The sequence below is a fragment of the Nansenia antarctica genome (assembly GCF_963989245.1).
Source record: "Nansenia antarctica genome assembly, chromosome: 13".
NCBI lineage: Eukaryota > Metazoa > Chordata > Actinopteri > Argentiniformes > Microstomatidae > Nansenia > Nansenia antarctica.
In genome coordinates, this window is record NC_137683.1 from 23,491,383 (window position 1) to 23,516,421 (window position 25,039).

Genomic DNA, 25,039 nt, shown 5'->3' on the forward strand with positions numbered 1-25,039 from the left:
GGTTTGGACCCGGAAATTGCTAAACGTCACGTTTGACGTCAGACTTAACAACCGAATACTCATCAAAGTCCAATTTAATTCATGCTCCAAAGGGAGGCACTCTATTCCACTCAATCCTATCCTCACGAGAGACAAGAGAGGGGAAAATGTCACACACAAACACAAACAAGGGCTTAAAACACTCTCTTTGTCAGGTATTCTGTTTGGGGAGCTTGTATACAAACCATGGGGGACTGAGACGACAGGAGAGTCGAAGTGATACCACCAGTCGCTGAGTGCATGAGAATGAGGATGTGTACATGTTCCTAATGACTTTTTAATGAAGAGGCTTCCAGTGTATATATATATATATACATAAAAAGGAAACACAAATAGACTAATCTTGTATTCATACGCATTCTTATAGCTGTATATAGAAAAGCAGAGACGCGGGGGGGTCAAGAGAATGCATAATCAGATTATCTGATGGAGGCTCAGGCTGTTCTTAAACATCGCTGCTCAACACAATCATGACCTAGGCTGATCCAATACAGTACGCGAGCCGTAGCTCAGATGAAACACAACAATAATGTAACCAAAAGCACACACACAGACACACACACACACACACACACATTTCATCAAGTATCTGTATTTGGGAGCCAAGAAAGACAACATTACTATTCCATTCAGGTAGCATGTCTATAGGCTACAGGTCAATCCCAAGCCCGACACACATCTGTTAGGAGAAAACAATTGTAGAAATGAAAAGCGAAAAACAGAACAGAGCAGATGACTATATTGTGTTCGCTCATCAGATTCTCTGTCTGGCATGATGCCAGCAGCATAAAAGGCTTGGGTGACGCCCGCATTACATCTAACACATTGTCCCTCTGGCGAAACGCTGTGTGTGTGTGTGTGTGTGTGTGTGTGTGTGTGTGTGTGTGAACTGGGATTGAATTATTTAAGGAGGCCAGTCAGGTGGACGGTTACTACCGAGGCAGAATTACAGTGATGGTAATGCCCTGCGCAGTCGAGTATGGCGTTCACAACGATAGAGATGGTAATGGAGGTGTGGCAGAACATACAATACACTGCTGTGATTATCTGTACCCTCAGAGTGCCATCGAAGATTCATCCTCTACAACTCTTAATACAATTCTTAGAACAGCTGACCTAGCCAGCTATCCATCATTTCGGTGGTGTATTAGTTAGATCCGTCGTTAGTTATTACGATGATCTGTAGGGTGTCCAGTGGTTGTGGGGGCGGTCAGGGTGCCTAACCTGGCCTCCAAGGTGGGTGAGAAGGAGCCTCAGTACCTCACCCTGTACCCCCAGGGATAAGGGCTGGGGGTGTCAGTACCTCCCCTGCACCCCCAGCTCCTGCTCAGCCGCCTGCTCGATGGCCTGGTGGACAACACCCACCTCCTCCTGGGACAGAGTCCTCTCCATGTGTCGGTAGACGATACGGTAACAGTGGCTCTGCTTCTGAGTCCTGGAAGAGGGGGGAGAGAGAGAGGTTAGAGAGTTTGTCGACGGGGGGGGATGGATAACGCCAGCACTAATGGTGGTCTATTGTGTCAAGGTGTCACAGCTGTTTTGGTGACCCCTATGCACCAAGTGGCTGAGGCCCTGGGTATGGTTGACCTCACCACTGAGACCTGCATCCACGATCCATATTCATGTTCCTGTATAATGTACAGAAACAGACTGTCTTATCAATCCTGGGGGACAAACAAGGACATTGGAAGGTCAGATAGAGAAGACTATAATACTAAAGCTACTGGATTATGGGGGTTATGAAGAGACACACACACACACACACACACACACACACACACACACACTCTCACACACTCTCACACACTCTCACACACACACACACACACACACACACACACACACATACACACACATACACACACTCTCACACACACACACACACACACACACACACACACACACACACACACACACACACACACACACACACACAGCTCTTTCACTTTCTCTCTAGGGGGCAAGAGAGGATCTTCAGAACACAATGAAAGAGAAAGGACAAAATAAGGACACTAAATAGTGTGCAGTGAATTCATACCACAAGACAAGGCGAGTCCAGTATGCCAACCTGGTATTTTACTATACTATTCCCGTAAATTTCACATACTGCAAACGTTCTAATCTTGCATACTGAAAACGCCTACTAAATAACTCTGAACAAGTACGCCTTATCAATCGTGGAACGATTCTTGATTTTGAACGTTTTTTTTTCCGTCTCTGTGGAATATGGAATATATACAGGATCTCATTGAAACCAACATCTGAGGTTTTGTACAGAGAGTCATATGATAAAAGAAAAAAGCTGACAGAGCACTTGAGAGACAGTGGGGGATTTCCTGCCACACAGCAGCACACTACCTGGGAGTGATGTGAAACGACTACACAGATCTTCATACCATCACACTCAACAAAACAGGACCTAAAGAGAAGTACATTATATCCCTTACAAAAAAACCGTCTTCTGCTAAGCTCCTTGTCTCCTCTCCCTCTGTACAGAATACAGATCTGAAAACACAGGGTAGGTGAAAGCTTGCAACATGGTTGATGGTTGCCTCCAGTAAAACAATCTGCTGTCACCTATCCAGTTCTTTCTCATCAGATAAAAGAAAGGAGAAAAATCACACCATTTGACACAACCAGAGGCATCTACCAAGACACGGTTCTGATCTTCCGGTACTAAAAAAAAGTCCCCAACCTTTCTGGCACATCCGTCTCCACTCTCCAGGCATTACCATGTTGACGCCACACTCCCGCTCGTTCAGCCAGACAATAATAAACTCTTCATTTGGCCAAGCGACATCCGACTGCGAGCCAGAAGATGCCTGTGAAGTTACTACACAGAGTAGAGAACTTCCCATTGCCACTTATCATAACACTATGGGGAGAGGGGGGGGTGGGCTAAAAGAGAGGAGACTGCAGCTCATTACCGAAACAACAGAGGCATTACGGATGTCCCCCAGAATGATATGCCACCATTACGCAGAGTTGCAGCCGACTACCGCCTGGCCAAATAGAGCTGGGCTTTACATTTAATCAGGGCCCGTAAACCAGACCTACTCTCCTTCTCCACCTTTCATCTCTCTGTGTCGCCCCCAGACAAGGGGATAGATTAAATTTTACCCATCTTTCACAGGCTTTACAAGTGTGTGATGGGTGTGGGAGGGGGGGGGGGGGTGTGATGGGGTCTTGTTTCCCAGAATATCCCTCTCTAACTGGTTGACACGAAGAGTAAACTCGGCATACCACGCATGTGTGTGTGTGTGTGTGTGTGTGTGTGTGCGCGATCTGCAGGGAGTCTCATCTGCAGGTGACTGACAGATGAGAAAAGATAATTTAGAACGCAGGCGGTGTGGAAGGAGATAATTGGTCCATCCGACCGACATCCTCGTTGGAAAACGCGAGGAGAGGAGAATCAATTAACAAAGGGAGAGAGAAAGAGAGAGAGAGATAGTGAAAGAGGGGGTAAATGGCAAATATAACAAGCCGACTTGGTTTATTAATAAGCATACACTGAACGTGGTTTCCCAAAGTACCAATTATGGAGCAGTTTCCCCATCAGCAAACATAGTAACCAGCACAGCTAGCTGGTGTAAATTAGCCGGCAGGGCTAGCTGGTGTAGTGGCTGGCGCAGGCCTGTAGTCTCTCAGCCAGATATCTGTGAGCTTCACAGATACTAGGCCTGCCAAATGTAGACCACCACTGATTGCCACTGGGAACACGTATGCTAGGCTTCAGATCACACTGGTCACACAGCCAAAAGCAGCTAATGGGAAAGCAGTGATTCAGCTCCAGCATTGAGATTGTTCACTTTGAGGCGTAAGGGAGAGAAGAAGTCGTGGAGAAGAATAGGGAGAATTAAATAGAGAGGGAAGAGAAAAAAACATAATGGAGAGGTCCTTCAACACTCAACCTCTTTATTTCTTTCCCTCTTCTTCACTCACTTCTTGCTCTTTTGTTCTCTCCATCGCAAGATTTCGAGGCAACCCGAAACATATCTGAACTGTAAAGCTGGGTGATTTTGACTTAATAATGTATGTAAAAATGAATGACTCCAAATTGATGAAGGTCATCCAAACCCAATTAGAAATGGCATTTATTGTCTTTATTGACGCTATTAACGGTGTATGCACAGCTTCCCCATCTGTCTCTCACTTTCTCTCTCTCTCTCTCTCTCTCTCTCTCTCTCTCTCTCTCTCTCTCTCTCTCTCCCCCTCCCTCTCACGTTTGTCTCAGTGAACGCAGCATCTGACATTTCCACAGAACGCACAGGTGTTCAATAATTCAGCGTGCGCAGGAGGGGAACAGTGATCCAAACACACACAACAATTGTTTTTTTATTGTAGCAGGCTCCATTTATTGCCCAGTCGAATGAGGTTTACCGTCAGCAGAAGGTTAGCGTTATTCACACTGGCTGCTTCCTAGAGAGCAGGATAGAGAGCACGGCCTTTCCATAATGATAAGGGGTCTCCCAGGCAGGGCAGAAGGGAAACACCATGAGACCAGGAACGTGCACTGACCCTTTTCCCTGTCACTCATAGGGCTTTCACACCGCCAAGGAACCATGAGACCAGGAACTTCCACTGACCCTTTTCTCTGTCACTCATAGGGCTTTCACACCGCCAAGGAAGGAACCGTTCCGGTTCGTGTTCCCGCCGAACGTAGTCTGGAACCGGCTGGCGTGTTCAGACCGAAAATAAATTGGTTCAGAGAACCTGAAAAGTTGGTTCGCAGCTGGAACCAGAAAATAGTGGTTCTCAGCGCAAACCAAAAACTAGAACCGTGACGTCGTCAGTGGGTGTGTCATATTCTAGGCTGCGAAGACTAGCGAGAAGGAAGGAGACAAAATGTAATCTAATCTAAATCTAATCATTAGTTATTAAAGAAAAAATATCAAACATTTCATAATTCTCTCTTAGAAAGTGTATTTTTTCCATAGAAAATAGTGTTTATTTCAGATACTGTAGTGGAAGATATTATCCGCCATTTCCAGTGAAGTAGCCGCCATCTTGTTGTGACATTTTTGTTTATCCCACCCCTTCGTCACCCAACGTTGATGACACTAGTGGTAGATGATGGTCCTGGTGACACTAGTATGAACGCGGGCTGGTTCGCCAGACAGCACCAAGATTCGGAGGTTCCAGAACAGGAACAGTTCCTTGGTGGTGTCAGTTAGTTGCCCCCCCCCCCCCCCCCTTGTATATTAACCAGTAGATTAGCCAAACTGGCACCTACAGTACAGTTATTATTATTATAAAAAAAAAATGGTGGGGCAGTCCCACTCATATATTTTCATTTTAATGGACAGATACAGTGAAAGGAAGGAGAAGGGAGAGAGGGCATGTCAGCAGGGCATGGGCCAGATTCGAACCCATGCCGACATGGGCATATGTGTGCACTGTAGACCGCGGTGCTAGACCACTGGACCTCCCCAGGCCACAGTACTAACCATTCTAACCAGTAAGTTATTCGTACTGTACCATGACATACCACAACAAACTAACAGATACTACCATTCTAAAACATAACCATTCTAACTAGCTGATTGGCCATACAAACACATCCTAACCCTAACTATCCCAAAGACAAACTGAACAGAGATGCACAAGATCACTCATGTCTATGGATTATTATATTGGATTGCTGACTGTATCACATTCAGATATCCTCCTACCCTGTCCGAGGCTCTACAGTTCTGGTTTCATAGAGTGACGAGGGTGAAAGGGTAAATGGCAGGACTGTATGAGACTTCACAGCTACGGGGGCCACCTGCAGGACAGACCTCGGGTCAGTTTATTTTCAATTCAGGGGATGTACAGAGTGGAGGGAGAGCTGGAAACAGGGAGAGCAGAGAGGAGGAGAGGCCGGAGATAAATGGAAGGAAAAGGAAAAGGAAAAAGGAAGCTCTCACTAATCTGTACCAGTCAGCGAGTCTAGTACACCACTCTCTTTTTCTCCATTTCTGGACACATGCACGTACCCACACACTCACCCACCCCACCCCCAATCCACCCCACCTCAACCCTCCCAACCCCCCGCCCCCCATAGCCTCTATGGAAGACTTCAAGCTAATCTAGCTAACTGTAATCATCTCATCATCTCATCATTCCATAATATGGATGTTTGTTTAACATGACATGTTTAACATTAAATGATGACTTACAGTTAGCTAGGTTAGCTTGCAATCTTATAGAATTATATATGATATTATATTATACGGTACAGTTTGAAATTATTAATCTATCAGTAATGTGGCTGTCAGATGTATGGGGACATGTGTTGTGTTATACTGTACCTACCAATGTAATTCAGAGAGAGTACCTCAGTAACTGTAATATGCAGATCTGAACATCATCTACTGTACATTTGCATACATTTCCATTCATTTATTTATATTCTTTTTTTTTTGCTTTCTCTCTCTCTCTCTCTCTCTCTCTCTCTCTCTCTCTCTCCTTCTCTCTGTTCTCTCCGAGCTTATGTAACATTGAGCTGAGAATTGGGACTCTCTGCATCCCAATTTACATTATTCTCAGAAGCACTCAAAGGAGAACTAGGGGAATAAGCTGCATCCAAGACCTCCTTCATCCTCTCTCTCCGTGAGTCTAACCATGATAAAATGGATGCTTTCAACTCTACACATTACAAACATGCATCAGAATATATAGGCCACTTCTACGCCCGGGCAGCTAATTTACTGAGGGAGCGCGGGACAGACATTATGCATGTCGCGTATATCCGAGGAGGCACTCTGAAAACATTTCCTCGACCGACACACGGTATCAATGACATCTATCGGCAGATCAAGAGTTATCCTAGGTCAATTACAGATCCAGGCCAAGTGGTTTTTGAGGTCTGCAGGAAATGCATTGATTCAAACATTGTGTTTCAGGGGGTGAAATGGAGGGATGGATAGCTGAGATAGAAGTGTAGGATTTCATTCACACAGAGAGAGAGAGAGAGAGAGAGAGAGAGAGAGAGAGAGAGAGAGAGAGAGAGAGAGAGAGAGAGAGAGAGAGAGAGAGAGAGAGAGAGAGGGGGAGGGGGGGGGGGGGTTGCTCTTTGCCAACGCCCTTGATTTTTTCTGAGAGAGAAATGTTGGTGGAATGTGACACCCCCTCTTCCCCATGGGTGGCACACAGAGAACAGAGGGAAGAGAAGAGAGAGGAGAGAGGAGGGAGGGGGGTATTCACTCCATGGTCTGCTAATGATTTCATATAGTGCTGCTATCACACAACACACCAGGCAATGGGGTGATGAAACCGTGTTAGGCTACATCGTTGTAATACTGGGAGCTAGCTAGGCTAGGTTCTCTTTTTTTATGATATGTATTTTTAGAACATTCTATTGCATAACTGATTTGAAAGAAAATACACCAAGGGGGGGCGGGGGACGACGACCGCACTCAACCCCCCACTCGGTACGCCACTGGTCTCGTAGCCTATTGGAAATTGATTGATTGTGTGTGTGTGTGTGTGTGTGTGTGTGTGTGTGTGTGTGAGAGGGAGTGCTTTTGTGAGCCCGCATGTATGATGTGGCTCTTTGTGGTACCCCAATAATCTTTTTGGGCTCTTAGTCTCCGACTGGTTGGCCACCCCTGTTCTAGGGCAATGTAGTGCAATGTTGACCCAATGATGACAGCAGTGAGAGAAAAAATGTAGGGATGGGAAAATGTAGGGATGGGAAAATGTAGGGATGCTGGGTCATGAGGGGGGGGGTCCTGAGGTTTGGTCGAGTGCAAAGATATAGAAGACGTTTGAGATTCTGGTCTATGATGACGTGATTGCATCACTCAATTCTTGCAGATTGTTCTGGGAAGGCCACCGAAGAACAGTGAACTCATTGTCATGTTCATGAAACCAGTTTGAGACGACTTTTGCTTTGGGACATGGTGCACTATCATGCTGGAAGTAGCCATTAGAATAATGAGTACACCGTGGCCATGAAAGGATTGCACATGGTCAGCAACAATACACAAATAGGCTGTGGCATTCAAGGGATGATTGATTGATATTAACAGGCTCAAAGTGTGCCAAGAAAACATTCCCCACATCATTACACCACCTCCACCAGCTTGGACTGTTGACAGGTGTACAGGTGTTCGTAATAAAGTGTTCGGTGAGTGTCTATTGTCCATTATACAACGGATAGATCCGGCCATGGGCGTCACCACCATATATTTGGGGGGGGACGTGTCCCCCCCACCTTTGAAACAAGGTCGTTTGGACCCCCCCACATTTGCCATCAAAAATATGTTGCATGACTGGTCAGCGTTATTTTCATTGCTTCACAATCAAATCCGTTCCACTTTATGAGTAGGGGATTGCCCATATCCAGAAATCCACTCCGCGTTTTACTTCTGTTTTTAACGGCACGCAGCATCAGACACGCACGCAGATTCAAAACATTCAGACTGAGGCAAGACGATATTTAGATCATCCACCAAGATGGATATAAGGATTTTTTTTTTTCTAAGAAGAGAAAAGTAAGTCAAAGTCATCCAAGTTTTCCCGTGAGTGGCCAAACAGCAACATTGCGTTCTCCCAAGGTCAAACACAGCCAGCTTTTCTGATAAGAATGTTAGCACCTTATGAGACATTCTCTGTATTAGCAATAGAATTAGCATAGCCTACTAGCAACCAAATACGAGCTAGATCAGCTATATGGCACTAGCAGTTTTGTTAGGCATTACTAGTGCGGTTAGACATGTTTAAATGCAGAACAGACACAGGCGAAATGTCATCAAAAGCACAGAATGGCGACAAACACCTCACAGTGCTTACCTGTCCTGTCATTATTGCATCTCCTGCTCGTGTTCATTGCCCTGAGCATTTGCACTATTTAATTTGGCCATTGCACCCACCCAAAGAATCAATTTTGCATCTGATTGCTTGAGCTAGGGTTAAAAAATAAGAAGAAAACACCTGTTCCATTTATTTTTCTATTTCTAAAATGCTTGTGATTGTATTTTTTGTATTGATGATTGTATTTCTATGTCAAATGTTCTATTAGAGAAAAACAATATGAACACGTGCTCAATGCATCCCCATTTCTCCTGATATAGGTGGTTGAGAGTGAGAGTGAGTCAGAGGCAGGGGCAGCAGGCAGGGGCAGTGGAGACAGCTCTAATTCACTCTTTGATTTTGTTTGTTTGTTATAGTTGTATGTTCTGCAATGCACTGAAGAGGGCTAAGTTAGGCTCTGAGTAGCCTAGGTACATATTTTATGTTTCCTCATAACTTTTTATTCAATTTGTTGACTCAAAGTTACCTCATTCTTTTCTAATTCACTCTTTGATTATTTTTTAATCTTCATATTTAATAAAGTACCTAAAAAGTGCCACGTGTCAGTGTCAGGCCTCTGTGAGTTAAACCAAAACATAATAGTAGTCAGTAATTGCAGACCATGCCAGCTCCAAGGAAAAACAAAGAAAGAGGGAGATTATTTTGGGTGTAAAACGCACCAGAATGCAGGAAATTGAATCTACTATTTAAAAAAATTCGGGGGGAGGACCCCCAGACCCCCCGAAAAATAAGTGTCCCCCCCACATTCAAAAAGCTGCTGACGCCCATGGATCCGGCCCATTGTCTCTATGGGTCAGTCTGCGTTCCAGCGGTGCCAATATCCATGATATACGCGCGGCTAAATGGAATGCTGCTGACACATCTTTTCACATTACTCCGCATTTGTATCCACGATAATATACCACGGCTTCTCGTTCCATAACGCTTAATTCAAAGATGCAACAGTCTCTGCTTTCCTCTCACAGATGACACAGAGGTGATACTTGAGCAATATCATGACCTCGAGTGTGATATTGACCTCGAGTGTGATATCGCTATTACACAACAGTTCTACAGCGGCATTTATTAACAGTAATAAGCGACAACAGATTATGATTTGTTCGTTTATTTAATCATCTATTTTGGCTTCGCCAACAAAAAAGAGTTCCGCAACTGAACTTTCAACTGGACTGTTGCCTAGTAACCTGAACACAAACATCCGCAGGCTAGCTACTTTGTATTAACCGTCATTCAATAGAACACCTGTCCGGCGGAGTGATACATATAGTTCAAAGTCCCAGTGCTGTTATACTGTAGTATATCGGCACTCAAGGAATGCCTCTTGTCCGATCAAATTACTTGGTCGGAACTAACTGTTAGTTAACTGTTACTAACTGCAAACTGTTACTAACTGCAAACTGTGACACTTTAAAATAACGTGAAAAAATACTTTTGTGCAATATGACAACCCTAGTTGACTATCTGTGCAGTATAGTACAGTGGATTGTGTACATAGCCTTTATTTATGTAAACCAGCTCCTTACCTTCTTGTGATTTTTTTTTTCTAAAAGTGATTTTTTTCCCCTTTCCTAACACCAGGGGAGCCACCCCTCCTAAATTTCGTTGTTTGGTACCTGTACTGTAGCAATGACAATAAAGTCCATTCCATTCCAACTGTTGTATAACACACATTATGACAACATCCCAGGTATGGTTTCTGTTCTGCTATCATGGAATACTGCTGTCATGGATTACACATTTGAATCTAACACTGTTTGCCATTTTAGAGGGCTCCTGAGGATGTTGCTCGTCTCCTTTACGCTGACTGCATGTTGTGACATGTCGTATTCTGAGAGAGGATAGAATGATTCGCCTTCACAACCACAGAGCCTGAGCCGTAGGAAATTAGAGGGTCTGACAGTAACCCAGTAATGGCTGAGAAGACCTGAAGACCTGATCGTGGCTCTCCGAACAAATGCACAGGCATGCAAACGCTCGGTGGGCTAACGCAGTCTTGTAGAGTGAGGTGTGGAGTGCGGAGTAAAAGACCTGAACTACTGTACAATTCTGTCTCTTTCAAGACATCTACCTACCTTTATATGTGGCGGTAGCCTAGAGGTTAGAGAGGCCAGCTAGCAATCAGAAGATCGCTGGTTCGATCCCTGCCTCAGGAGAGAGCTGCATGTGCCCTTGAGCAAGGCACTTACGCCTAATTGCCCCCGGGTCGCCGACTATGGCTGACCCTGTGCCTAGAGCGAAAAATACCAACATTGAATTCCAACAATTGACTGACAAGTTGATTGCAATGGCAAATAAAACCCAAAAACAAAAAGCCTACCTCTCTCCATGGAAGAACATTAGCCGTAACACGAATGTTATTAGCTAATAGAACACATCTCCTCCATTAACAGACAGTACTAATCAATCAACTCTCTGTGTCTTTCTCTCTCTCTCACTCTGTGGTGGTCGTTCACTAAGAGGGCCCAGACACGACACTCGCCTGCGCTGGCTCCCTCGGATGAAAGGAGGACGGAGGAAGAAAGAAAAGATCTGTCCCTTCATCAAAGAGATGTCATCTCTCTCTTCTTCACTGGCTTGGAAGAGAGCAAGAACAAAAATCAATTTGCATGCCATTAAGTGTTCCTGATTTGACGTCTGGACTGAAGGCGGACACTCTTCTTCTTTTTTAATCCGACTACTCATTTATTTTCTAATTAGACCTTTACAGACAAAGCAGGTTACGAGAGAACACTGGCCGGAGATGCCGAGGACAAGTGATCTAAAGGAAGCCTCTTCACTTGAAGAACAGACTTGGATTGGCCTGTTCAGTTTAGAGTGCTTCTGAAGCCGGTTGGTATGTCACCGATAATCAATATTTATTTTTGTAATAACTATCATTCCTATATGAATTCTGCCTCTCTTGACTTTCTGCTTTCTGCTACTTTTACTTACTGTGTGTTCTCATTGATCAAGGGTTAATTTTCAACACTACAACTACAACTAATCAACCTACACTGTCTCGCCACTTTCTACTTATTACATTAGACTGTATCTATCTTCCCCCTCTGCTCTGAGGCCCCAGATCACTGACACAATGAGTGAGAAAAACACGGCAGAGAGAGAGAGAGACACACACGCACACGCACACGCATACGCACACGCACACACACACACACACACACACACACACACACACACACACACACACACGCACACGCACACACCATTAAAAATTCCAGTTCAGAAGAGAGCTCCCTGTGGAGCTCCAAACTGAATTATTAAGACCTCTGTCACAGACGAGGGAAAACTCTTCTATCAATAGAGATATGGGGAGCAAGAGAGAGAGAGAGAGCAAGAGAGAGAGAGAAAGAGAGATAATAATATAATAATAATAATAATTATTATTATTATCATTATTAATTATTACTAATTATTATTAAGTATATAATAATAATAATAATAATAATAATACATATAATTGCAAGCAGCCATGCTGCAATGCGATATTGCCATGCGATACTGCCATGCAGCCATGCATTATTTCACAGGGCACATACATGGAAAAAATGGAGTGACTGAAGAATACTTTTGGTAGTGTTTCCTGTCATTTTTAAAAGTCTGAGAGATTCTGCATTGTGTTCTGAGTTTTTAAAGTTGTAGTTAGTCTCGTTCCCAGACACTTCCGCCCAAATGCACGAAAGGTCTGGTGGAACAACGCGTCAAACCTGACCTTCATTAAGCCAATAGAAAGAACGTAGAAAACGTACAGTGCATAGCCATTGGCTTTACTTTACATCAATCATCTCTCACGGCACTTCCCCCTCCCAGTGCTTGTACACATCACACATTTCTCATTCGGAGCTACTCGCACTAAGGCCAGGTTTGAGATGCTGCTATTCCATTTGTTTAATGTGCCATTAGCATGGGGACGAGGTGATGTTAGATTCTAAACACCTTCTCCTGCCAAGCCGCTTTGTGGATCTGCATGAAATTTGCATGAAATTTGCATGAAATCTGATATACATGATCTATGGGCAAGGGTCTTTCCATATAACATGTTGCATTACATTTAACATAGCTAAAACATAGCTAAAACATAGCTGAAACATAGCTGAAACATAGCTGAAACATAGCTCAAACATAGCTGAAACATAGCTGAAACATAGCTAAAACATAGCTAAAACATAGCTGAAACAACATAGAATCCAAAAACCTGGATTAGCACCACCCTGTAGTCAAACACAACCGTTCTCTAGATGTTAGTTGATTGAGGATGTAAGTGGGGCGGAGCAGACGTCACTTGACCGGAGCGCGGAGTGGGTGCTCAAAAAAACATGGGAGCCATATTTTGTGTGTTTTGCAGATATTCCAATAAATCCTGCTGCATTGAAATGTGTTTACTCTATGATATGATGAAACCACGCCAGCCTTCCTACGACTGCCTTCCAAGCCCGTGTCACTTTCATTACTGAGAGGCTTCACAAGCTTCACCCACTAGAACAGCCATGGGTGAGTGAGTAAAAAAAAAAAGTATACCTTTGCACTCCATCAAATTTCAGTACCCTCCTTTCATGACTTCTACTGCGTTCTACCACCCGGTATCCTTACGTTTTCAAAATCACATCAGTATAAGCTAGTATAAAGCCATTTTGCAGTTTTTCTGTGTAGGAGGCAGGCTCATTTACAAGAGGTGCCAACTAGTGGTCTTTGTGTGTATGTAGCAGCTTCCCATTCTAAAGACTACGGTCATTCGACCCCCGAGGCAACACGAAGAGTAGGAGAAATAGGCACGGCTGTCCTAATGTTAAAAACCCAAACAATATTATGTGCTCTGCCATGTACCCAAGGGTTGGGGCTAAATCAAGCATTAGCGATGGTCAATCAATAATAATAATAATTATAATAATAATTATTATAATAATAATAATAATAATACATTAGACTTATATAGCGCTTTTCTAGATACTCAAAGACGCTTTACAAACTGAAAAGGTCGAGTACTAATAATAAAAAGAAACAAAAAATAAATAAAAGAAAGTATAGGGGCCTAATTAAGGTACTGCTGGGGACACATGGGAAGGGGAGGGGGAGAGGGGTAACTGGTGAAGTTTTGAGGGCCTGTTTAAATGTCGGGAGGGTGTTGGCCTGTCTGACGTGGTTGGGGAGGGCGTTCCAGAGGGACGGGGCTGCGGCTGCAAAGGCCCTATCACCCCAGGTCTGGAGCTTGGTTCAATCAATCAAACGATCAATCAATCTGGTTTATTCGTATAGCGCTTTTTACATAGACAAATGTCACAAAGTGGTGCATTGGAGGACAGCATGATTGTCATTATGCTTATCATACACAATATGCACTGCTGATGGGAGCAGAGAGGTGTTACAATCTCAACGCTATAAAACCACTGACGACGCATTTCTATGATTTCAGTCAAGGGAGATACAATTACAAGTTGTTACTTTCCAAAAGTGTCGAGACTACAAATCTGATTGACACAGTGAGAGAGAGAGAGAGTGAGAGAGTGTGTGTGTGTGTGTGTCCGTATCTCTATCTGTGCGTGTGTGTGTGTCTCTATCTGTCTATCTGTCTGTGCGTGCGTCCGTGCGTGCGTGTTTGTTATGAATGTGTGTGACAAGAATCATCTGCGACCTCAACTTCTATGAGCTCCACCCCTGAAAACATGCCGTCATGTTGATGACGTTGATCAAACAAGAGAGATAACATTGAGACAATCAGAGGGGAAAAGGACCTTATAAATTATAATCAATATGCGGTATAGATTACTGGACACACGTTTGAAGCAACTATAAGCACTGTGCTTTTTTCCCCCCTTTCTTCTCTTAATCACATTCACTTTGTCTCACTGAAGTCTGAAGTCACTCAGGACGATGTGATAAAACAAGCTCAGATCAAACCCACTGTCAGAGAGGAAGTCATGTAAACTGAAGCGCCGTGACAGGAAGGTGACGAGGCTACCCTCACTAAGGTCCAAAATGTCTGCTGGGGGCAGACGTGTTTTGATCACTGTGATCCGTGTTAATTTTTAATACAGTGAATCTCATCTCCTGATCAATTATTAAGCAGGCCTAGATCATGACATATCTAGGTCCCTAAAATGCAAACCGCCAGGCAGTAATTCATCTCAATTAGACAGTCTTATGTCACAGCTTCCCTCACTGATCAAAGGCTTGAGAACCTGTGGATAGTACACACACAAACACACACACACACACACACACACACACACACACCAAACACACATGCACACACGCACACGCACACGCACACACACACGCACACACTCGCACACACACACACACACACACACACACACACACACACACACACACAGGAAAGGGAGAGAGTGACTATTTAGTATGCAAAAATCTACCTCCAATCCTATCACTGGGAGCCACCTAGCCAGCATCACACTGAGCACGCTCTCAGCACCACAGGGGGGGGGGTCTCTCAGCCATGGCAGTGTGTGTGTGCTTGCTTGTGGATAAATGGCATGGGTGAAGCTGGTACGAACGGACACACACAGAGAGAGAGAGAGAGAGAGAGAGAGAGAGAGAGAGAGAGAGAGAGAGAGAAAGAGAGAGAGAGAGAGAGAGAGAGAGTCACCAGGGAATAACACTCTCCAATAAGCAAGGATCAGTGGTCACAAGACACCTGCTGGCATTAAGAAAACGTGACCAGAGACAGGTTGAGATGTTATTGGTATTATGTAGCATAGCTATTAGCCCATACCGCCACTTACACAACCATGCCGTAAGGATGCCTTAACCCATAACACATAATGTTGTACAGCTCTCAATCAGTAATCACAGTAGTATGGTCAAATGGAGCCTCATCGGCTATGGTTGATCCCTCGTTTAGACTATAGCCACAGTACAACGGTGTGTGTGGACGAACCGAAGTATCACGCAGGTTCAGTAAGGCACGGCACACACACACACACACACACACGCGCACACACACACACACACACACACACACACACACACACACACACACACACACACACACACACACACACACACAGATAGCTGTTCTCACTTTTGCTGATCATGTCACATGTTCATGTGTTCATGTTCAGTTCCACCATCACCTGCTCAGTCGTTCGACGCTCCCCGTTGGTTTTAGTTTGCCCCCCCCCCCCAACCCCAGCTTCCACCTGCAGGTTAGCTGCTGTTACCTTCCTACCAGGGGGTTGAATTACTTAATAGTTCTCCCCGCTTTTGTATTTTATTCTTATTTCAATATTGTTTAATTAGGTGGGGGGGTTAGACGTTTATGTGCGGCTATGTAGGTATATTATATTGTATTATAATGTTGTTTAATTCAGCGGGGAGCTATAACATAGCCCAACCATCCATTACGCCGAATCAAATTGTACGTTCATTAAACAAAAAACATTTACATCAAACGACTTAAGTGTCCTGACTGAACCGTGCTGCTGTTAAGGACGCCTTAACCCCTTAACACCATTATGGCGTTACAGCGCTCAGTCAGTCCGTCGCAGCGGCGTGGAGCTACTCGTTGGCTAACGGCTGATCCGTCGTTTAGATTATAACCACAGTACACGATGTTGTGTGAAGAACGGAGGGTTGTTTGTTAAGGACGCCTTAACCCCTTAACACCATTACGGCGTTACAGCGCTCAGTCAGTCAGTCCGTCGCAGCGGGTCGTGGAGCCTCGTTGGCTACGGCTGATCCGTCGTTTAGATTATAACCACAGTACCATGTTGTGTGAGGAACGGAGGGTTGTTTGTCGAGGGCTCTGAGGTTAACACATTCACCAGCCCTCTGCCTGCCGTCAATACCCCGGGGCCGCTCTGCCGCGGTAAATATCTCTGCACCGCCAAGCCTACTGCGGGAGGGCCGGGCCGCGGAGGGGATTTTCCCAGATTTACCTTTACGACCCACATGGACATCCAGTGGGGCCTGGAGACCCCGGGCTCAGAATATATGAGTAATAAAACCTCCCTACATCGCTCTTTCAATCTCCCTCTGGTTCCCTCACCTCCACCTACCGTGTGTGTGTGTGTGTGTGTGTGTGTGTGTGTGCGAGTCGAATTGTGTGTCTGTCAGTGTGTGTGTGTGTGTGTGTGTGTGTCAGTGTGTGTGTGTGTCTGTCAGTGTGTGTGTGTGTGTGTGTGTGTGTGTGTCTGTCAGTGTGTGTGTGTGTGTGTGTGTGTGTGTGTGTGTGTCGAATTGTGTGTCTGTCAGTGTGTGAGTGTGTGTGTGTGTGTGTGTGTCGATTGTGTGTCTGTCAGTGTGTGTGTGTGTGTGTGTGTGTGTGTCTGTCAGTGTGTGTGTGTGTGTGTGTGTGTGTCTGTCAGTGTGTGTGTGGGTCAGTGAGGGGTTATAAGACATTACGCCTCTCTCTCCATATGATTGAATTGTGCCTGCCAGAGAGAGTGAGCGTTACAGTGGGAGGGGAGGACGAGAGGGGAGGATGAGAGCGGGTCACACACAATCAGCCCCATGTAGTCCACAAGGCCTTCTGCTGCTCTCTGCCTTCACTCCCTGCTCATTACTCAGACCGTTTCTTCAAAAACCATCTGCAACATGTCTGTTACGGCGGGACTGACAAGACGTATGAGGGCCATTGCTTAAACGAAATAATTAGCAATACGGTATCCATCTCCAGATTAAGAAACGGTGACATTTCAGACATCAACATCAAAGGTTTTCCTAATGAAAATGTCAAAAAACATTCATCACTCCTTCGTCGGTAACAACGTACCTTACCAGTGGGATCAATTCAGTCAATATCAAATGAAGGAGTTGTGAATCTCCATGGATTTTAAATGTTTGTTTAATTTTGCTGTAGAACTGCATTGATGTCAGCTGGTTTGAAGTTGTCGAAATGCCATTATTTTTTGCAAGATTAATGTGTGACAAGAAATGTAAACAGGCAATGCATGGTGCTGTTCACAGGCTATTAACATACATTTTATATTTTATTTATATATTATATTATGTTTATATTTATGTATGCATGTGCGTGCATGCGTGCTTGCATGTAACATACATACACACACGCAAGCACACACACAGGCACCCACATGCATACAGACTTAATGACAAACGACCAAAAATACACTCATTCTTATTATGCTCATACCAAAATAGAGCCATGTTTATGCTAATGTTGGAGCGCATGAATAAAAACATGTTTGTCTTTCCAAGATATTAAGACCTGGGAAGAAAAAGCAAACAAATCATAAAAGCAATAGCTCCAGGCGTTTCCCCAAAATCTGAGTCGACATTTCAACAGTGTTCAGTGTCTGCCTATGCGGCTGCCTCGCGGTTATTGCAGGAAGATAGGGTGGACATAGGGGAGGGAGGAGGAGGTGGTGGGTGGAGCGGTGGGGAGAGTCACTGCCGTTAGCTCGTTCAATAATTAATTGTTGATGCAAGGTGCATCGGAGTGGCGGTGACAGCTTTAATTTATTTCGTCCCGGGGCTTGGGAGGGGAGCCACTGGAAGTTGGTGAAAAATTCCAGTGGGAGGGGGGAGGGGGGAGTGTGGGTGTAGTGGAGTATTTCGCACGATGACGGCTCTCGCTCGGCTATCTATAGCTGATGTGCAGACGGAACACGCATGGAAATCACTCTGCTGCATCCACGACACCTGACTACTGTACCGACTGACTAACGAGGTGAGTGACATCATTATGCCAACATTGTCCCACTGAATACTGAATATCCCTGGGTGACCTCGTCATTTAACAGCCCTGTCCAAAAACAACCCCTCTACAACCTCCTACTCTCTACGGACTAGATATGGAGAGCCTGGATGGGATGGTTTTGACCATCCCAATAATGGCTTTCCAAATGAGCCTCACATGGAATGGGGGAGTAGAAGCACTTGACATTAGCCAGGCGACTAGAGCACTCGCCTCCCCGTTATCTCATTGAATTATTTATGCCTATTTATTTTATAGCTGTCCATTTCAGAATGGCATTTCCTCTTGTTAATTGCTTGTTAAATGTTCCACTTGGCCTACCCTGGAAAGATACCGATTTTGCAGGATTCCAGCTCCCTTTTCCCCCCCCCCCTTCCCAGAACCGTTTTCAGTGTTTTCAGAAACCACTTTCCCACATAGTCAATGCTTATCAACATGGGAATGCACAGGCTAACTATCTACTCACTGGCCGCTCTCCTCGGCGAGGCAGACTAAATGGAGACTATAAGACTCCAATATAGATTCCTAGTCCCTAGGCCTATACACCGAGAGCCGGCCTGAAGCTAAACCCCCTAATGAAGAAAAGTGTTAGCCTGCACCAAATAGGGTTCTTCGGATGAAAGTGGTTCTGGGGGCAGAACCGTACCCTCATCACACAGACTCCTTTCAAAGACATGTCAGTAAGTGTATACCTCCCCCAAGCCCCCGTCAGTCTGTCAGTCCAGGGCAGCCGCCCGCCACACACAGCAGTATCTGTAGTAGTCACACCAGACATAAATGTTTCATATGGTAGCGTGTGGCATTCCAGCAGATCAATAACGGCCAGCAGACTCCAGCGTAGATTTATGCAGAGAGACACAGGAGGCACCCGTGCCGTTATTGGGGTCAGGGCTTTCCATAGTCCGGTTGATAGAGGAAACTCTGATTGCTTTTCAGGCTTGTAAACCTGACCGTATCTGCTGGCGTTATTTTGCATAAACAGATGAGAGAGAGAGAGAGAGAGAGAGAGAGAGAGAGAGAGAGAGAGAGAGAGAGAGCAATCAAACACAGCCTTCCAATCCCGCCCCGTCATTTGTGTTTCTCCATTACCCGACAGGTCAGTCATTTCACTGTGTCGTGACGAGGCGCTGGTGGTTGCTGGTATGAGTCACTTGTAATATCCAGAGCCAGAAGAAGTATCCAGGGCCATAAGTATCCAGGTAATAAAAGTGTTGGAGAGACACACAGCTCACGAGTCACGACAACAAGCTGACCAGAGTGGAAATAGCGTAAGTAAACCCATGATTCTCACCCTTCGATTCTCTCCACAATTCCACAGAGTGTTGAAATACTGCAGTGACTGACAGCGTTATTATATATATATATAGCGTCTATTATGTTGAGATTTTGTCGTTTGTTCTAGGGGCCACTAGTTATCAAGCCCTCGCAGAATGATTCATGGTAATCGCGGTAAAAGCGCAGTTATGACCGAAAACCTCATAGCTCAGAGCAGAGTAGGCAGTGGGAGAGTGTTGGCAACCTTCTTACTCACCCTGAGCGATGAGTAGGATCAACTTTTATGAATGAATTTCTTCTTGATTTTGGGACGTATTTCGAGCCGCAAAGGACATTTTTGGGGGGGTCGTTTTATTTTGCTTTTATTGGGATAGAGACAGTATTGACAGGAATGATGGGTGAGAGAGAGGAGGCATGACATGCAGGATATGTCAAGTGTCGGAATCAAATCAGGAACCTTGCAATGATAATGGCATGCACATTAGTGTGCTATGCCACTACACCACACTGAGATGCCTAGCTGACCAGGATACTGTAGCTATCCTGCCTCTTTCCATCTCTCCTCAACGCTGCTACCCAGAAAGCCTAGCTCCTGCTAATTAGCAAGCGAGAGCAGGAAATTGATGCTGCACTCACCCCAGCAGGGTCCTGAGGGAAGGGGTGAGGGAGCCAGATTTCCACTGTCTGAAACATTTAAACATCTCTCAGACCTTCGATAAGCCACTGTGCTGGCCGCCACAGCCAGAGCAGGTGGGGGGGGAGGGGAGGGGGGGGGGGGGGGCGGGTAGAGAGAGAGCGAGAGGTAGAGAGAGGGAGAGAGAGAGCAGATAGAGAGAGAGGGAGAGAGAGAGTGAGAGAGGGAGAGTGAGAGAGAGATGGAGAGAGAGAGAGGGGGAGAGAGAGAAAGAGTAAGAGAGAGATAGAGAGAGAGAGAGAGATAGAGAGAGAGAGACTGTGCTGTTTGGGGAGACATTACTGGCAGGCTCCCCCACAACCAGAATTAATGCAAGAACAAATTGGCTAAAAATACATATTAATGACTACATTGTCATGTCTAGTAATAACATACCAAATGCAACATTTTTACCGGCGTAATCGGAGCATTACAATTGCAACAGTGGCAGAACCCGATTTAACATCTAGTGACAAACTCGGCATGGATAGACCAGCTCTCCCTCTCTCATAATGCATGTCATTACTGAGAACTTCACCATCAATCACTTAACCATCAATTCCCATTTACACAGCAGAGCCCCAGCTCCACCCATCTCTCTCTGGGTCCTCCTGCCTAGTATGCAGGGCCCCACACTGAGCTTGAGCCTGGTACTGCCTTACACAGGTTGGTGACAAGTAGATTTACTCTGCTTGAAGTCAGGCTGGTCTCTCCATCACTCTGTTGAAGCGCTTTCCTGGTCTCTGTCTCTCTATCTCTCTCTCTCTCTCTCTCTCTCTCTCTCTCTCTCTCTCTCTCTGTCTCTCGTTCTCTCTGTTTCTCCCTCGGTCTCTCTCTCTCTCTCTCTCTCTCTCTCTCTCTCTCTCTCTCTCTCTCTGTCTCTCGTTCTCTGTCTCTCGTTCTCTCTCTCTCTGTCTCTCTCTCTCTCACACTCTCTCTCGCTCCGTTCTCCAGTAGAGGAACATTGTGAGGATAGTGTGTCGATAGCATCATGGTGATGATTGGCTCAAGGTGAGGTAGCTAGGGTACAGCAAAGCCGAGTGGAAAAGAGCAGAGAAGATCACAGTGCACTAGAGGCTGTGCTGCTAAACTAAGTCCGGGCAATTTCCAATCAAATGAAAGACGCAGGTTTTTCTAAATCACTGAACTCTGACAAAACCCTCTGACCAAGTACAATTAGCAAAGAAATAAACTAGCTCTCTCATTCTCTCTCGTTCTCCTCCTCCGTCGTCGGAGTGAAGACTCCCTCACTCATTAGGAGAAATCAGAGGGCAGGGACGGGGGCAGTCGATACGGTTTACGGAGAGGAGCGGGGGGGAGCTTAGGGAGGCTTAAGTAGGCACGACCCACTTTTTGCCGTCACCCTCAACCGTCCTAATTATGCAAAATGGCCGACAGCCGGTAAGGCCCGCTCATTGCTGTAGAATCGGAGGTGTTGTTTTCCCGATGACTCCGACGAGCCGCTATCGACACACTATCCTCACAATGTTCCTCTACTGGAGAACGGAGAGAGAGAGAATGAGAGAGAGAGACAGAGGGAGAGAGAGAGAGAGACAGAGAGAGACAGAGATCGAGGTAGAAACAGAGAGAACGAGAGACAGAGAGAGAGGTTGAGAGAGACAGAGACCAGGAAAGCGCTTCAACAGAGTGATGGAGAGACCAGCCTGACTTCAAGCAGAGTAAATCTACTTGTCACCAACCTGTGTAAGGCAGTACCAGGCTCAAGCTCAGTGTGGGGCCCTGCATACATCGATTCCAGGCTACTCCTCCTCCTTCCGCTCTCGTACGATTCATTCAAAACACTTCCCCTCCATTCAGGAGCTCCCGGGGTAATTTGAGCGTGCTTATGTGTTCAGACGGTTGCTCAGGACTCAGGAAGGAGAGTAATAAATCAGTGTTAATGCTGTGTTAAGTTAATCCACCTGGCGCATTACAGCGACCGTCTATTCAGAAATAGATCTTGCTAAAAGGACTGAGGTACTGGAACCGGAGAGAGCAACCGGGCCTTGGAAATAACAAAGCAGGAACTAAAGGGTGGATTGGAAGGTAATAGAGATTTTCCCCCCTGTTGCTGCAGGTCTGCAGCCTGCACTTGAGGCTCCACATAAATCCATTATTGTATGTACTACTCTTCTGTTGGAAACAGCGCTTGATTTCCTCACCTGCCTCTCCCCTAGACTGCGGAACACAAAACCTCCTTAATTCGTGGGGTAGTGTGGTCTGCCTCACTGGGTGGTCCTGGCCTCTTGTTTGAAAGCTAGCATGAGCTTCCCTAAGCTGTGATGTCGCTCTTCATGTTGGGAAATCAATGGGATGAATCTTTGGACGGGTTTGGCACTGTAAGGGTTTGGTGTAAGGTGGGGACCCAGGTGTAAGGGTTTGGTGGAGGTGAGGACCCAGGTGTAAGGGTTTGGTGTAAGGTGGGGACCCAGGTGTAAGGGTTTGGTGTAAGGTGGGGACCCAGCCAGGTGTAAGGGTTTGGTGGAGGTGTGGACCCAGGTGTAAGGGTTTGGTGGAGGTGGGGACCCAGCCAGGTGTAAGGGTTTGGTGTAAGGTGTGGACCCAGGTGTAAGGGTTTGGTGTAGGTGGGGACCCAGCCAGGTGTAAGGGTTTGGTGGAGGTGGGGACCCAGCCAGGTGTAAGGGTTTGGTGGAGGTGGGGACCCAGGTGTAAGGGTTTGGTGTAGGTGTGGACCCAGGTGTAAGGGTTTGGTGGAGGTGAGGACCCAGCCAGGTGTAAGGGTTTGGTGAAGGTGGGGACCCAGGTGTAAGGGTTTGGTGTAGGTGTGGACCCAGCCAGGTGTAAGGGTTTGGTGTAAGGTGGGGACCCAGGTGTAAGGGTCTGGTGTGTGTTCAGAATAAAGAGAAGGTGGTAGGAAGCGAATGCAAAATAAAAGTTCTCTTTACTGAGATAATAATAATAGAGGACACATTGCATTTCCTGTTCTGTTGGCAGGTCATTTTGCTATATTTTAAGTAATATTCCCCAATTTTATAACTTTTTCTTTTTCTTGTTTTCGAGAGCTGACTTTTGGCAGTGCAGATACATAATAAAACACGGGACTAATAGAATAAAATAAAAGTGGAGAAACAGTAAAATAGGCTGACATAAGGATAGGGTATAAACTTTAAAAAATAACCCAACAGGGAGAACACTGGAGAAAGTGAGAGAGATTAATCAGCGAAGGAGAGCCAGGAAGTGCGGGCATAAACACAAAGGTGCCAAACAACACAGGTGCAACACATTAGTCCATAACGACGGGGAACAGGGAATAAGGCAGCATGAACGGGTGGCCGGAGGGAGGCACCTAGGAGTCGCCTCGGAAACCCCAACCCCACCCGTAACTAGCCACCGCTAAAATGTGTCTTCGATGTTACCGACTCAGCTAGCATGGCGGTGGATGCCATGTTAACTGAATGAAGGGGCTACAAGGGTGCAATGTGACTTTTCTCGTGTTCATGTGATGTGAACACAGTCTTGCATTTACATTTACATATTTACATTTTTGGCATTTAGCTTAGACGCCGTTATCCAAAGCGACTTATAGCAAATACGTTTGACTAAATGACTAAACAAGTGAATCGTCTATCCACCGGTCATAGCAGGAAAAAGTGATCTTTTGCTCCAGGGGCCAAGGGGGAGAGGGCCAAGGTTCTTGGCTGTCAGGGAGGAGGTCACCGTAGAGCTCTCTACTGGGATGGTGAAGTCTTGGAGAGGGCAGGCTTTCCCAGGGAGGAAGAGTAGCTCAGTCTTGTTAAGGTTTGAGCTTGAGATGCATCGAATGAGGGACGCTTTTTGTGTCCCTTTTATCTGTTTTCTTCAGGGGAATAGAAAGTCTCTGGCACTAGGAGATAATATACATTTGAATAGGATATATATTTTTTCCAATTACCAACAAGTTTCCTCATGGGTTGTGGGGCAATAGACAATCCTGTTCTGAGGAATTGACATTCCCTGTGTCACGGCCAGGCTCATGACCATGACAAAAACGGGAGACACACACACGATCTTAGTAAGTAATGATAAGAAAATGTTTATTGTAAACTAAATGAGGCCTATATAACAATAATAAGATGAGGTGTGGTAGTCAGTAAATCAGTGGTGTAATGTGAGTGTAGTGGAAAGTGGTGAGGTGAGTGTTGCATGGTGTGAAACAAGGAACAAACTAAATATAATAAAGAATAATGGTGCCTAGAAGGGGGCCTCAATACTGAGGCCTGCATAGATCTTTTATGCCCTGGATCCTGGAACCAGGTGGGGCACAATCAGCTGTCCACCAGCTGACCTGCATTCTACTGATTAGTAACCCTGTCCAGCAGGAGTACTCTCTGCAGACAGGGAAACAGATGTTTATTACAGGCCAGGACACAATATGGGGCCAGGGCCGTCACACCCCCTCCCATAGAAACAGGGTCCCAAAGGGAACACTGAACAACAGGGAAACACACCACAGTAAAATAATATATAAACGAACAAACCCAGATCACCTGTATTCAGGACCAACCACCATTACTCCAACCTCGGCAACAGGTACCTATGAAGCCATAATTAAGAGGAGCAGGAACAGTAGAAGGGTAAAA

The 25,039-nt window shown here is 45.6% G+C and overlaps 1 protein-coding gene across 1 annotated transcript in view; it reads right to left on the minus strand.

Moving 5' to 3' along the window:
• Positions 1-473: 473 nt before the first annotated feature.
• fars2 (phenylalanyl-tRNA synthetase 2, mitochondrial) overlaps positions 474-25,039 on the minus strand; it is a 95,106-nt gene continuing 70,540 nt past the window's right edge. Inside the window, exon 7 of the mRNA XM_080544381.1 lies at positions 474-1,474. Within this exon, the coding sequence (XP_080400507.1) occupies positions 1,336-1,474 (139 nt within the window). The 3' untranslated portion in view covers positions 474-1,335. The remainder of the gene's footprint in view (positions 1,475-25,039) is intronic.